Below are 14,365 nucleotides of genomic sequence, written 5' to 3'. Positions count from 1 at the left end.
TTTTACATATTGTAAGACAGCACTTAAACACAAAGACAATTCATTGTAAATTACTAAGATCAAGCTACTGGTATTCAATCACGTATGCTATGGGGATCAATCTGCCGAGAGGACTGATCCACTTAAAATGCTTAAACCAACATGTGTTCAAAGAAGCTAACGGAATGATTAACTACAATGCATTTTCATAAAATGTCTCACATGGAGATAGAGCAGTACCATCATTATTCTAATATCAAACAGCAAGCAGTCCATTCCATGTAGTTAAAAATCGAAGTCAACTCCCCGATATTTAATTTTATTTGAGGGAGACACCTACTGATAAAAAGATGAAACTACATCAATCTGACTGAAAACAGTTTTATGCCAAAATAGCTGTGTTAATTTGTGGCAGATCACATTTACCATTTGACCATTATGCACAACCAACAGCTTAGTGTTTTTTTTAATTTTCTTAATCATTAAGGCACCTATATCTGAAAATGGCATATAGCTAAAAAAAAGTTGAGATTTTTTTCCATTTGTACTCTTACACTTGTGTAGTACACATACCCACGAGTATGGACTCAAAACTCAGTAAGAAATTTATAATATTTACCTAAACTTGTTTAGTTCAATTCTAAAACTACCTTTAAAACATTCAAATTTGAAAATAAAAAAACATAACTTGAAGTAAATTGTCCATGATTTTATAGTCATTCTCCAAATGGGACAGAGTTTGTGAAATATATCCAGTTAGATACACAGATAGATCTTTGCAAAATGCACAAAAACACAAATGGAACCACAGTTACATTGAGATGTGATTTTCCTCACCCTTCAAAATAAATTTAAAACTCATTGGAAATTCTCAACATTACCAGTTACTACCCTTGAGGAAATCATATTTTTTGTCAAGTGACACAACAGTCATTGCTGCTGCCTCACAACTCCAGAGACCTGGGTTCAATTCTGATCATGGGTGCCATTGGTTGCGCTCTCTCCTCATGAATGCATAGGTTTCCTCCGCATGTTCTAGTTTCTACCCACATCCCAAGGACATGCTGAGAGGTTAATTGGTTTTTGTAAATTACCCCTTATGTGTAGGTAAGTGACAAAAGAAATAATGAGTCATGGGTGAAATGACGAGCTTGAGAGAGAATAAGCTGCAGGGCTAGGGAAATAAGAGAGATGGTAAGGGATTGATCAGATTGCTCTATTGGGAACCAGTATGAATCTGATGGGAAAAGTGGCCTCCTTCTGTGTCATAATAGTCAAGCAGCTGCCTGAACATAGCTTTCACTTAGATATTGAACACCAAGCTGTGAAACAACTATGGAACAAGGATAAATGTTAAATGTGTTTCAGAACAATAAGACTTTTTAAACAATAATCATGTGTTCTGGGTAAAGTGAAAACTAAGCTGATCCTATCCCCCAAATAATGACAAGATTTTTTTTAAAAATCACCCCAATTATGACAGTCTTCAAGCAGCTATATGGGCAAAGGAAACCTCTGGGTAGACTTATTACACTATTTCCTTCTGACTTGGGTACAGAGGGAACTTCTCAGCGAGAACACAGACAGACAAAGCAAGTCTAGACTTCGGATAGTATTACCATCCTTATCAATGGTGGGATGAATTCTATTACAGATATGAAAAGTCACAAGGTTGATCTGGATAAAGATACACAAAATCATTTGACCTCATCTTAACAAAAACATACACTATACTTCTATTAGTATCTAACTGTACCTGAGTACATCTAATGACCCAATCTCAACCACTAACAAGCAATCTATTCTAATCTCCTGTAAATAAATAATTCTTGATGTACTGTATTTTTTTTACAATCCTGAATTATGCTCTTTTGTCTCTAGTCCAATAGGAAATGTCGATAACAAAACATGTCAGCTTCCATATCTTTGTTGGTGATGATCAACTCCATCTCAAAATAAGCAGGACTTTGGTGATACCAGACTAGTAGATTTTCCAGACTATTGCATGTTTTTTTTATTAAAACTGCAATACACTTCCAATTCACCTTTTAAAAAAAAGTTAGGCAGTAACATTTCAGTAAACCCAGCAAGTTTCAAGGGATTGCAGGAAACGGGGGTCAATTTCAAGGAAAGGTGGCCAACACAACCAGCTGAATTTAATGTGAGTACAGGAACCGGGACCCTGGCAAGTGGCAACAGGGGCCTGGGTGACTGGAAAATGCAAATATCACCTGGTAAGCCAGGTGCCGAACAATATGGATTTCCAAATGGTTGAAGAGCGATTATCAGAGTTAAATTGGTTAAATTTCACTTTTAGTACATGGGATTCCAGGAGTTTTGATGAATTTTCTGTGGTTGCCATTGGTCACTTTCTCAGCCAGGACATGCAGTACAAAATTCTAAAATGCAAAGGTGAAAGCAATCAAATTGAATTAACTCAATGCAAAAGGAGGGGGTACCAAAAGACACAGCAAATGCTGGGTGAGAGGAGAAAAGCAGCACTGATGAATAAGCATGTTTGTAACCATATGTAATATGCCAAAAGTTTAAAACATGTTTAAAAAGAGTGGGTCTAGTCAGCTGGTTCATTTGTTTACTGAGCAAAAATTATAAATATTATTCGTGGTTATGAAGAAAAGCAATGTTGCTGTAGGCAGGGAGTGGAGGATAAAAACCATATGCAATTGAGAACCATGAGTTACGTAGAATGGTGAATGGTGTCCTAGTATTGCTTAGCCCACAATCCAGCGGGTAAAAAAAAATGACAGGCAGTTAAAAAACAAAAAGGTAATTATTGTTATTAGAGAAACACAAGCATTCAGGTTCATCTTTAAAATGATAAATTCTCCAAATTTAACGTAATGTTATTGCTTCCTTCAGTCCAAATAAGGCAAGTGTTTACTTTTTGTTATAGTTAGAGGAATAAATGGAATTTAATCCTTGTCAGAAGGGCTTGATAGCAATAATCTATGATCTAATTATGAAAATTCGTTCAGAACCACTGGACAAAATTAAGAATGAATGGGAAAGTGAACTCCAGACATCTATACCTACAGAGACTTGGAAGAATATTCTTCATTTAGTTAGTACATCTTCAATGTGTGCCAGACGTTCTTTGATACAGTTTAAGGTCGTTCACAGGACCCATATGTCAAAAGATAAGCTAACTCGTTTTTATCAACATATAAATCCTATACGTGACAGATGTAAATTGAATGTGGCTTCTTTGACACATATGTTTTGGTCCTGTCCTCTTTTGGAAAAATATTGGAAAGATATTTTTAACATTATTTCAAATGTACTGAAGATTGATTTACAACCTCATCCTATCACTGCAATTTTTGGCTCACCAAGGATAGAATCTGGCCATCTACCTGCCGCTGCTAACCGTATGATTGCCTTTGTTACATTAATGGCCAAACGATCCATTTTGCTTAAATGGAAGGATCCAATACCCACTACTATTTTTCAATGGTTCTCTCAAACTATATCATGTTTAAACTTGGAAAAAATTAGGAGTGGTACTGTTGATCCTTCGCTTAAAGGAAGTTTGGAGTCCATTTATTCAATATTTTCACGATATAGATCCCCTTATAATAACCTTCCAATTTAGAAGAACGGAGTTGACGACATAATATTCCTCTGTTTCTATTGAGAAATTTTAGTCCAGTTTTTTTTTGTTTTTTTTAAAAATGTTTTTCTTTAGCTTAGTTTGGTTTGATATATTGTTTATAATTTTTTCTTATTGTTTTGGGGATTTTTTTTCCTTTCTTTTATATTTTACAATAAATCTTTTTCTTTTATATTATATTCATTCACTATCAGATCGTTGGATCTACAGATTTTTTTAATACTTTATTGTTCTTTATGATTAGCCATGTCATGATTGTTCTCCTGATCTCTTTGTATTACATGTATAAACATTGATATATTAATCTGTATTAATTTGAAAACTAATAAAAAGATTGAAAAAGAAAAGGAATAAATGGAATAACCTAGCACATTGCACACAATTACTATTTCCTGAAAATTAAGACTTGATATAGAGCATTATGCCACATGAAATTTTCCTGGAACCCCCAGTGCTATCCTGCTGTGAACCTTGCAGAAACAGTGAGAATTTCACTATTGTAACTCCACTCCATCTACATTTTTAATGTTGATTTCCAGTCTGCTCACTTTACACTGCTTTGATCATTGCTGCCACTTGGACTAAACAAGAATATTGCATAATGCCAGAGGCAATGTGATTTCTTGTACCAAAATCATTTACATTAAATGTCACTTTATAACATTTACAGCAAAAATAATCTTTTACACACATTGGCTAGGGGGTAAGCTCTAGATGGGAGCAATTGAGAGGTTGGGAAACCTAGTGGAATAGGTTTCTTGAATATCCTAACGAATGTGACCATAGGCCATATTGTTAACAGGATAGAGGTCTTTCAGGTGCACAGGGAAAGTGAAAGAGATTGTGGATGAGAGTGATATTTGATGGTTGACAGAGGAAAGCAGATGAAGTTGGAGTTTACTGTGTAAACTCTGGAACAGAGTTTGTTGAGCCTGATAGAAATATGACTGTTCCTCCTGGTCCATAAGCATTGCTGTGAAAGCATTGCTTCATGTATTCAGGACTTCAAGGTTAAAAATTAAATCACCATTAAAGGCAAGTAAACTCACATGTAAAATAACTGTGCCACAAACCTTTGTCTCACCCTCTAAATAAAGAGCAGGAAAATTTAAGGCAATTTTAGTTCCTATTCTAGATTATTTGCATTTTAATCTCTGACATCATGCCAACTTTGAGGTAAAATCAGCCCATCAGCTGCCCAGAAAGTTTACTGTTACACAAAGTTAAATCTTTGAAAGCAATTTAAATATTGAGTTACAAGGTAATTACTACATTCAGATTGTGTGTGAGTATTTCACATATTCCCCATGTGCACCGAAATGGGTTTGTCCTCCAACATCAGAGAATGATTACAAATTAGAAGCATTAAATTAGTCTGAGTAGCTCAAGCCACAAATGGCCTATATCACACCCAGAAATGACTTCAGTAAACAATATACAGTCAATAATCTGACCAGCAATCAAAAAGCTAAAACTGCAGATGCTGAAATCTGAAATAAAAACAGAGACAGAAGAAAAATACTTCTGGTGAGGGAGTCATCGACCTGGAACATTAACTCTGTTTACCTTTCTACAGATGGTCCCTGACTTGCTGAGTATTTCCAGCAACTCTCTTATTTCACATAACCTTACCAGATGTGTGATAGATTCCTAAGGAGTTATAGGTTACATACTGGCTTTCATAAACCAGAATGAAGTGGATGAATAATGCAATGTAAATCAAAATCAGAATTGATAGCAAATAATAATCAATAAAACACCTGTTTCCTAATCACCACTACACTAGATGTGGTGTATTCTAACCAGCTCCTTGGAAAAACATGGAGTAATTATACCACTGGAGGAACACAAGTACAATGGCCTTATATGCCATTCTGGACCAGATGCTGAAATAAAGCACTTGTGTCATTATATTTTGATGACATACCTTAACAGTAAACTACACATCATCAAAATACAATAAAATGGCAAATCCTTGAACTGAAAATTAGCTTGAAAGTGTTTCCAACAAACCTTTATTCACCAAATCCAGCAAAATGAATCTAGAACCAGTTCAAGTCTCATGAAATATTGTGAAATCCAAGGATGCTACTCATAAGTGAAGTAGTGAGCAAGAATGAAATTCACTTGTGAAATTGGGAGGATTTTGATTAAATCACTATTGACGGGAATGAAGAGTATGCTCATGTGACCCGAAAGTCATCTCCGGGTTAAGAATGCTTAACACATGAATACTCGCTACATGAGCGAGCTCCCATGGTGTTATTAAATTCATTAGTATGAAATATGTACATACGTTCATTTCTACAAACAGCAAAACTAGTTTCCTCTTTCTCAACTCTTAGTAATTGCTATTTCTTACCAGTCTCATGTGCTTTTGATGCCATTCATTACAGTACTGTGGAGGTATGGTAACCACCTTGAGTGATTTTGTGTACGTTCTGACTTATGAACAAAATTGACTTAAGGATGTCTGTAAAGACTGAACCCATTCATTACCCGAGGCTGGAACAAGAGCAGGCACGGTAGTGTAGCGGTTAGCGTAACGCTTTACAACGCCAGCGACCAGGGTTCAAATCCGGCCACTGTCTGTAAGGAGTTTGTACGTTCTCCCCATGTCTGCCTGGGTTTCCTCCGAGTGCTCCGGTTTCCTCCCACATACCAAAGACGTACGGGTTGGGAAGTTGTGGGCATGCTATATTGGCGCCGGAAGCGTGGCGACACTTGCGGGCTGCCCCCAGAACATTCTACGCAAAAGATGCATTTCACTGTGTGTTTCGATGTACATGTGACTAATGAAAATATCTTAAAATCTTAAATCTTAACTCAACTCCAGGCACCCAGGTGTGATCTTGACCGCAGATGCTGCCTCTGTGGAATTTGCACATTCTCCATGACCACATGGGTTTCCCTTGGGTGCTCTGGTTCCCTTCCAAATTCCAAAAACATGCTGGTTGGTGGGTTAATTGGTTTCTGCAAGTTATCCCCAGCGGGTGACAGAAGAACCAGTAGGGAGTTGATGAATATGCGAGAGACGGGGTAACAGGGAAGTGGGGGGAGAGAGACAGATGGAAGGGCCGGATGACTTCCTTTACGGCATGGGATCCTGAGAGAAATGAGAACTGACCTTTTCGTAGTTTTCAATTAGAATTTCCACAACGATGTTCTGAAACTTGAGATCCATGATGGCAGCCACACTTTCTTGCTGAGCTCTCATCAGAGTCGGTCCAAATACAACCCCAAGGTTTGCAACGGTCATCAGGTTCTGCTTTGCATTATTAGATACACTGTAGATAAGATACAACAACTGGTTGTTGTTTCCTTATGTTATTGATACATGTATTACTGAGCATGTCACTTTACAGAAGTTCATTTTGACCATCTTTGATAATTCTGTTTCAACAACATTAACCAAATGAGACCACTAACAAACAATTTTGTGAAGCAAAACCTGTAAGCAATTCTGAATACAAAAGCTCTATTACAGCCAGAGAGAGAGAGAGGGGAGAGCAGGAAAGGAAGAAAGAGACTGCAGAAATATGGTTGGAAGGGTGGGGAGGGAGCAGAGAGTATGCAAAAGCACATGGACAGGAGGAAGAGAGCACACAAGAGTGCATGGAGGGGAGGAAGAGCTCACAAGAGTGCAAGGCAGGGAACAAGAGAGGGAAAGGGAGGAAGAAAGCACTTAAGAGCATGGGAGGGATGGGAGGATGAGAGTACACAAAAGTGAGGGAAAGGGAGGAAGAGAGCATACGAAAGGGAGGGGAGGGGAAGGGAAGTTGAAGAGTTAACAGAGCATGGGGAGCAGAGGTGGAAGAGTTGCTAGAGGGGAGCGAGGAGAAGGAGCTGGTCAGGTTTGGTTGTCAACAACTAAAGCATTTGGAGATTGATGGGCTGTCAACCCATGCCACACCCTGGCATGTTCACCTGTCTCCTTTCGCACTCTTTCATTCAAAATACTACACTTGTGCAAACTCACACATAACCAAGTTATTTGAAAATGGAGCATACGGTCACCAATAGTGAGGTAAAGGAAACTGAAGATGCACTAGAAGCTGGAATTAGAGGAATGTACAGATACAGTTATAGGAACTGGAGGAGGTTGTAGAGATACAGGCAAAACCACAGAAAGATTTGAACCAGATGAGAATTTTAAATATCATTAGGAGGTTATTGAGGCAAAGTATTTCCCACAGGACCATGAAAATTTCCTTTTGGAAAATATTTGTGTTCTATTTTTGTTTAATAATGCAGTTAAAACCACGATTAATGTGCATATTTTTTTTTAAAAATCTGGTTAAAAAAATCACTCCACTGCCTTATTTATACTATTCGACTGTTTACAAGCAAATTAACTGAACACATCAATGCCAACAATCCATTGCAGAATTATGCAGAATTCAGCAATTTTCTTTCCCAGTTATCTCTGCTCATGTCATACCATTACCTGCTGTTAATGCAGTGCCTAATTTTGTTCAGATTGGATTCAGTTAATAGAAATTTGACTATATACATACACACACATATCAATAGATGTGTAATAAAAATCAGTTTCAGTACTTTAGGTTTGAGATTTATATTTAATGATCCTTAACAATTTACTGAAAACTTGGTTCAATTATAATCCTACTGTGAACAGATCATCTTTGCAAACCATCTATGCCTTTACAAATATTAGATTATTAAGGAATATAATAAGGTTTCACTGGAGATGATAGTAAATGAGTGACTACACTGACCAGATGAAATTTAAGAGGTAAACAAAATCACAGCAAAATAAAATTCTGTTGCTTAACTTTCCATGGAGGTGTGGCTTTGAAATATACAACATCAGCTCTAAGCAACAGAACACGTATGCAGACAATTATAGAGAGCAATGGTAATAAACTGCTAATCCAAGTACATCAAGGGAGACCAACAATGCCCAAAGCAGGGTCGCTTCTCAATATAGAATTAATGGTACGTCTGCAAAGCAGGAAATGTGAACATCCTCATGCCAAGCATTTTGAAGATGATTAATGTAGTTTGAGGACTGCTTCTATTTTGATTTTAGGACCCTGTGAACTCATCTCAGTCTTCAAACCGGCTGTGTTGGATTTCCCCAATATCCAGTAACATCTCTTCTTGCCAAGGAAATTAGGTCACAAATTCCATTTCTTCCCACCTCTCCCAGTTGATCAAACCAAGCTCCCCCACTGATGCAAGTTTACGAACCAAAAACCCAAAACTACAGTGAACATGTATTCATCATAACTATAATCAGCACTACTTTCGCTAGCAACTCTTATGGGACCGCATTCTGCAACATCATCAAATATATTTGAAATTCCATTGTGCACTAATTGTGCCATTCACTATTATTACAGAATAATTAAATCTGATGTTATTATTTTCTGTGCCTGCTAGTCATCCTGGCAGCTCTTCAATTGTTTAGAAAATTTAAATACTGGGTCAAAATATCAATATTTTCTTGTTTGCAAACATTGTTGGTATTTTTTTCTTTAAAAAGCTTTCCTTAAAAATATTGACAGTTCTATTCAGCTGTTAGATTGGAGCAGGGAATTGACGTTAAAAAAAAAGACAATATAACCAGCTTAAAAAATAAAAAATATTCCCTATTCAGTTTCTTAATTTTGTAACCTAAAGGGGCGATCGCAGCAGCTGTGCTTACGTACACTTTCTACCACTAGCATCTTACTTGGCCAAATGCTTTATGAGAATGCCCAATATCTCTCGATTCTTTTCTGGAAGTTTATGAATGAGGGAATGAAGTGGCTTGATTCTTGATTCAGGACTACCGCTTTCTGCAAAACAGAGAACACAACAGAACTCCCATATTAGATAATATCCTGTTCATTTCCTTACACTGTATCACAATGTTACAGATCCATTCTTTCAACATATGAAACCCAACTTTTCTGTTACTTCTTGACCTATAGCATCATGTTGTTCCACCTCTCTCACTTTGCCTCCAAAATCCATATCTGCCACAAGCAGCTCGTCACTGAGTTATAAAGATAGAAACGTATTAACTCAGCCCCTCAAGCTTATCCATCATTCATTTAGATTATGGCTAATCAGCATATCAACTACCTCTGCCCACATTCATTTCACACCCTTTGACACCCTAACAACAAAAATCTAACAATCGTAGCTTTCAAAATTGACTCCCCTTTCAACAAGCTTTTTATGGAGCAAGTTCAACATTCCCACAATCTTTTGTGTGAGGAAATAATTCCTGATTTCCTCTTAACTGGTCAAACTCTGATTTCAAATCATAATTTGTATTTATACTGCACCTTTAATGTAGTAAGATCTCCCAAGATGCTTCACAGAGTCAAATTAAAGAAATAGAGATGGAAATATTTGGGTGGCAAACCGGAAAAGCTGGACGAAAGAAGGTTGATGTTAAAAGGCATTTTAAATAGAAGAGACATCAAGTCACATAGATTTTGGGGTAGAGAGTAGCAAGTTCCAAAGTTTATGGCCTGGATAACTGAAAGCACAACCACCAATTCAAAATGAGGATACTCCAGAAGTCAGGGGAACTGGAAGAATGCAAAATCCTCAGATGCAAGTCTGGATGAGATGAAGCAATGGGGACATTGGAAAACAAGATAGAGAATTTTAAAGCTGAAATGTGCTTTAAGCAGCTGCTAGAGCCAGCCCACTAGTGTTGGAACAAAGTTGAACAGAATGGTGTAAATAAGGGCAGGACCAACAGAGTTTTGAATAAACTCAAAGTTGGAGGATAATTGATAGAAAGGTGGCCAGCAATAGGGTACTAAAGTCTAAAGATTTCAAAAGGCATGGCTAAGTACAGTAGAACTCCAATAATCCTGCACCTCAGGACTTTGGTGGTGCTGGATTTAAATTTTCCAGACTATTGTATGTTATTCCTATCGATACCCCAACACACTTAATTCACTTTTCTTTAAAATGGTACTACAATGTCCCAGTGAACCCAGTAAGATTAAAGAGAGAAGGAAACCTGGCCCCACCGACTGGCGGGAATCCCTGCCGGGGAACCATTGGGATTCCCAAATAGTCAAATAGCAGATCATCCAAGTTTTACTGTATTTCTGTAGTAGATCTCCTCATATTCTGGAGTCGTCCATTAACAGGACAAATTTATTTACATTTACCTTATTGAACTGCTCGTTAAAACTATGTTTCAATCATTTGAGCTCAAGGGAACAAAAGCCAAAGTTAACTGACCTGTTATAATAATTTAATCCTGCAGACAACTCTCTCATTAAACCTATTTCACTTCCATTGTTGTCAGATTTCTTCACTAATATCCAGTGATGAGTGAGCCTCAAATTCTTCAACTAAATATTGAAAAGACTGAAGTCATCAGCTATTGTCACAACCACGCACCTATACTCTTTACTCCAATTCGAACCACTTACTGCCACACTATCAGGTTGAACCAGACCACCTGTAACCATAGTATCTGAGCTGATCTTTTGCTGAGCTTTCAAATTCATTTCACTTCCATCATAAAGACCAACTATTTTAGTGTTGTCTGAACCAGTCAATTTGCTGCTAAAATCTCATGCATGTTTTCAGCATTTTCAAATTCATCTGTTCTGGTGCTCACCTGATCAACTTACCGTCTACTCTACACCATAAACTTCAGCATGTCCTACACTTTAGTACCTGAACTTACTGGTATTACCAATCCACCTCATTCATCATTCCTGCCCATGCCAAGTTACATTGGATAACCATTGCAAAGCTTCCAACTGATGACTTTTATTCCATCATAAAATACAATGTTGTGTTCATCCCTCTCATTTATGATAATCTCTAGGTCTGCAAATTATGCCATTGCCACTGTCCAACACAATTTCTGACTTGTCACCCCCTCCAGATGGTATAGTTCAGGGTGCAGCAATGATACAAAGTCAGGTCCTATCTCTGACTCGTTTCACATGAACAAATTGCATCCCTTTTCTGTATTTTAAAACTGCACGTATCACTGTTGTGTGCTTGACTACTTACTGGTTAGAGAGATGAATTCTGAATGCAACTTGTAAGTCATGACAGGTTCTGGAAGATTCCTGTAACATTCACAAAACAATAAATTAATTGAAAATCTAAACTAACCATTTAGTGACTTGAACAAAGTTTTCTCTCTTTGGTATATTTCGAAACTGAAGTATTTGATCTTGAAACTGTATTTCTGTTCCTTTAAGGCAGGTGTGACAGTCACATTAAAACACTTCATTTGGTTGATACAAACTAAATGAACATTTATTAGAATTTAACCAATGCATTTATGTGTGGAGAAACAATCTGACAAGTTGAAGGATAAAAATAATCAGCACTGACATCAATCTATTTAACTCTGCATTATTATTTCAATATATATATAATATTCTTCATCTCTTTCATGTATTCATTCACAGGATTTGGATGAGGTTGACAAGGCCAGCATGTACTGACCACTTCTTATTGTGCTTGCAGTGGTGAGCTACCTTCCTCAATTGTTGAAGTCTGTGTCAAGAAGGTCCTCCCACATGACAGTTGAGGATGGATTTGGGAGCTGCTGACGAAAAGTCTTAGCAAGTCATTGCAAGGCATCACCCTGATTTTACACAAATGTGATCATGATGCCTCAGATGGAGTGAATGAATGTTTGGAGTGTGAGATGGAGCTCCAATTAAGCAACCCATTTGTCATGTATAGTGTTGAGTTCCTTAAGCCTTGTTTCAGCCTCAGTCATCCTGGCAAGTGGACAGAATGCCACTGCAGTCTTGTGTTCACTATATGTTCAAGAGGCATTGGAGAGTTGGGAGATGGATCCCTCACCTTCTGTCCTGCTCTTTCAGTCACAGAATTTATGGTTAGTCCAATTAAGGTTCTGGTCAATGGAGATCCCCCAGGATGATGATGATGGAGAATTTCATAACGGCCATTTCTTTAGGTGTCAGAGGAAGCAGACTAGGCTCTCTTTTGGAGAATTCTGTATGATGTATGTAATCGCTTTTCACTTAGCAATTCAATGCTGCTTGTTACTCAGGACACTCTGCACATGGGCGCTGATAGCTTCATTAGCTGAAGAACCACAAATGGAACTGAACCTGTGCAGCAAATATCCTCACTTCTGACATTACGGAGGGATTATCAATGATAAGATTAAGACGAACCCGAGGTCACAGCCCAGATAAACTCCTGCAATAACGTACAGATGCTAAGATGACAGGTTTCACCACGACCATATTTTTTTCTCTTGGTGCTAGGTAAGATGAAGAGTTTGCCCACTGATTTCAATTTTAAAAGAGTGCCTTGTTGTCACACTTGTCCTTGGTATCAAAAGCTGTTAGTGACACCTCACCTCTGCAATTCATCTTTTTTATGTTTGGTTCAAGGCTGTGATGGAGTCTGGAGCAATTAGTCCTGGGGAAACTGAAACTAATCCTGTTATTTTAAAGTGTTCAGTTGATATGGTGATGGAGCAGAGAAAACTTCTGCCCTGCTTTTTGTGGATGGGACATACTTGGGATATTTTCTACATTCTCAGATAGTGCCAATATTGCAGCTATGCTGCATTGATTGGAGGTGCAGAACAAGAAGGGCCCATAACCTCTGTTGTATCCACTACACACAAAGTGACAAACTGGTTGAAGACTACCATCTACCCTGTATGACTAGACATGGCAAGACTACAGAGCTTCAATCTGATCTATTTTTTGCGGCACATTGCTTTTGTAGTTGAAAACACACGTGGTCCGATGTTGCATCTTTACTAGATCAACACCTCAACTATTTACTGCTGCTGGTGTGCCCTCTCACCAGTCTCAACCTGGATTGGTGGTTTGGTTTGAAAGTATATGCCAAGGCTCTGAGATGTCAGGCTGTGACACTACAAGTTATAAGATATTTGTTTATTAGTCACATGTACATCGAAACACACAGCGAAACGCATCTTTTTATGCTACTTAGAATGTGCTGAGGTACTGTACAACACAATTCTGCTGCCGATGATCCATGTCTCACGGATATCCAATTCTGAACCTATCCTATTTACCAAAGTAGCATAAACATGATAGAGTGCATCCTTCACATAAATCCATGACTTTACAGATTGCTCTTGCCACTTCTGCAAATACTGTCTCATACAAGTGCAAGTGCAACTCTTGCATGCAAGAGGACAAGAACAAGTAGGTTTTTTTTCCCCATCAAGTTGGTTCCAGTAGCAATTGCCACAGGCCCATTCTGACAGCTATGTCCTTCAAGACTTAGCTACCTCTCTGGAGCATAGCCACTAAGCCACACTTGTTGAAAACAAGAACTGAACTCTTGTTTAGTAAAGCTTTTGATAAGGTTCCACATGGTAGGCTACTCTGGAAGATTACATCACATGGCATTCAAGGAGAGCTAGTAAACTGGATACAAAATTGGCTGAATGGTAGGAAACAGGGTGATGGTGGAAGGATGTTGCTCAGACCGGAGGTCTGCGACTAGTGGTGTGTCACAGGGGTCAGTGTTTCAAAGTCGATCCGCACTGTAATAAAGCAAACAACAGCAGAACCAAGGAGGGTATAATTAATGCTTTATTAGTTTAGTGCTAGTGGGAGTGAGGGATATAGAGAAAGAGTAAACAATGTAACCTGAGCTCTGTACTGATCCCCACTCAGAGATTTACCAGTTAGTGTCCCTACTTTTATACCCCCTTCGTGGGAAACCTCCATGGGAAGTTGCACTTACTAAGGCAGTTGCTTACAGCAAACTTGTAGCAAAGCAAGC

At 38.1% G+C, this 14,365-nt stretch overlaps 1 protein-coding gene across 2 annotated transcripts in view; it reads right to left on the bottom strand.

Annotated features, from left to right (window-relative positions):
- arhgap10 (Rho GTPase activating protein 10) overlaps nt 1–14,365 on the bottom strand; it is a 153,379-nt gene that overhangs the window by 29,230 nt on the left and 109,784 nt on the right. For both annotated transcript variants that reach the window (XM_052036414.1, XM_052036404.1), the window contains exons 16-18: nt 11,618–11,676; nt 9,309–9,414; nt 6,738–6,897 (exon numbers count right to left, since the gene is read on the bottom strand). In XM_052036414.1, the coding sequence (XP_051892374.1) occupies nt 6,738–6,897; nt 9,309–9,414; nt 11,618–11,676 (325 nt within the window). The remainder of the gene's footprint in view (nt 1–6,737; nt 6,898–9,308; nt 9,415–11,617; nt 11,677–14,365) is intronic.

Source organism: Pristis pectinata, chromosome 2 (genome assembly GCF_009764475.1).
Source record: "Pristis pectinata isolate sPriPec2 chromosome 2, sPriPec2.1.pri, whole genome shotgun sequence".
Taxonomy (NCBI): domain Eukaryota; kingdom Metazoa; phylum Chordata; class Chondrichthyes; order Rhinopristiformes; family Pristidae; genus Pristis; species Pristis pectinata.
The sequence above is the reverse complement of the archived record's forward strand: the minus strand, read 5'-3'. Positions and strand labels throughout refer to the sequence as shown.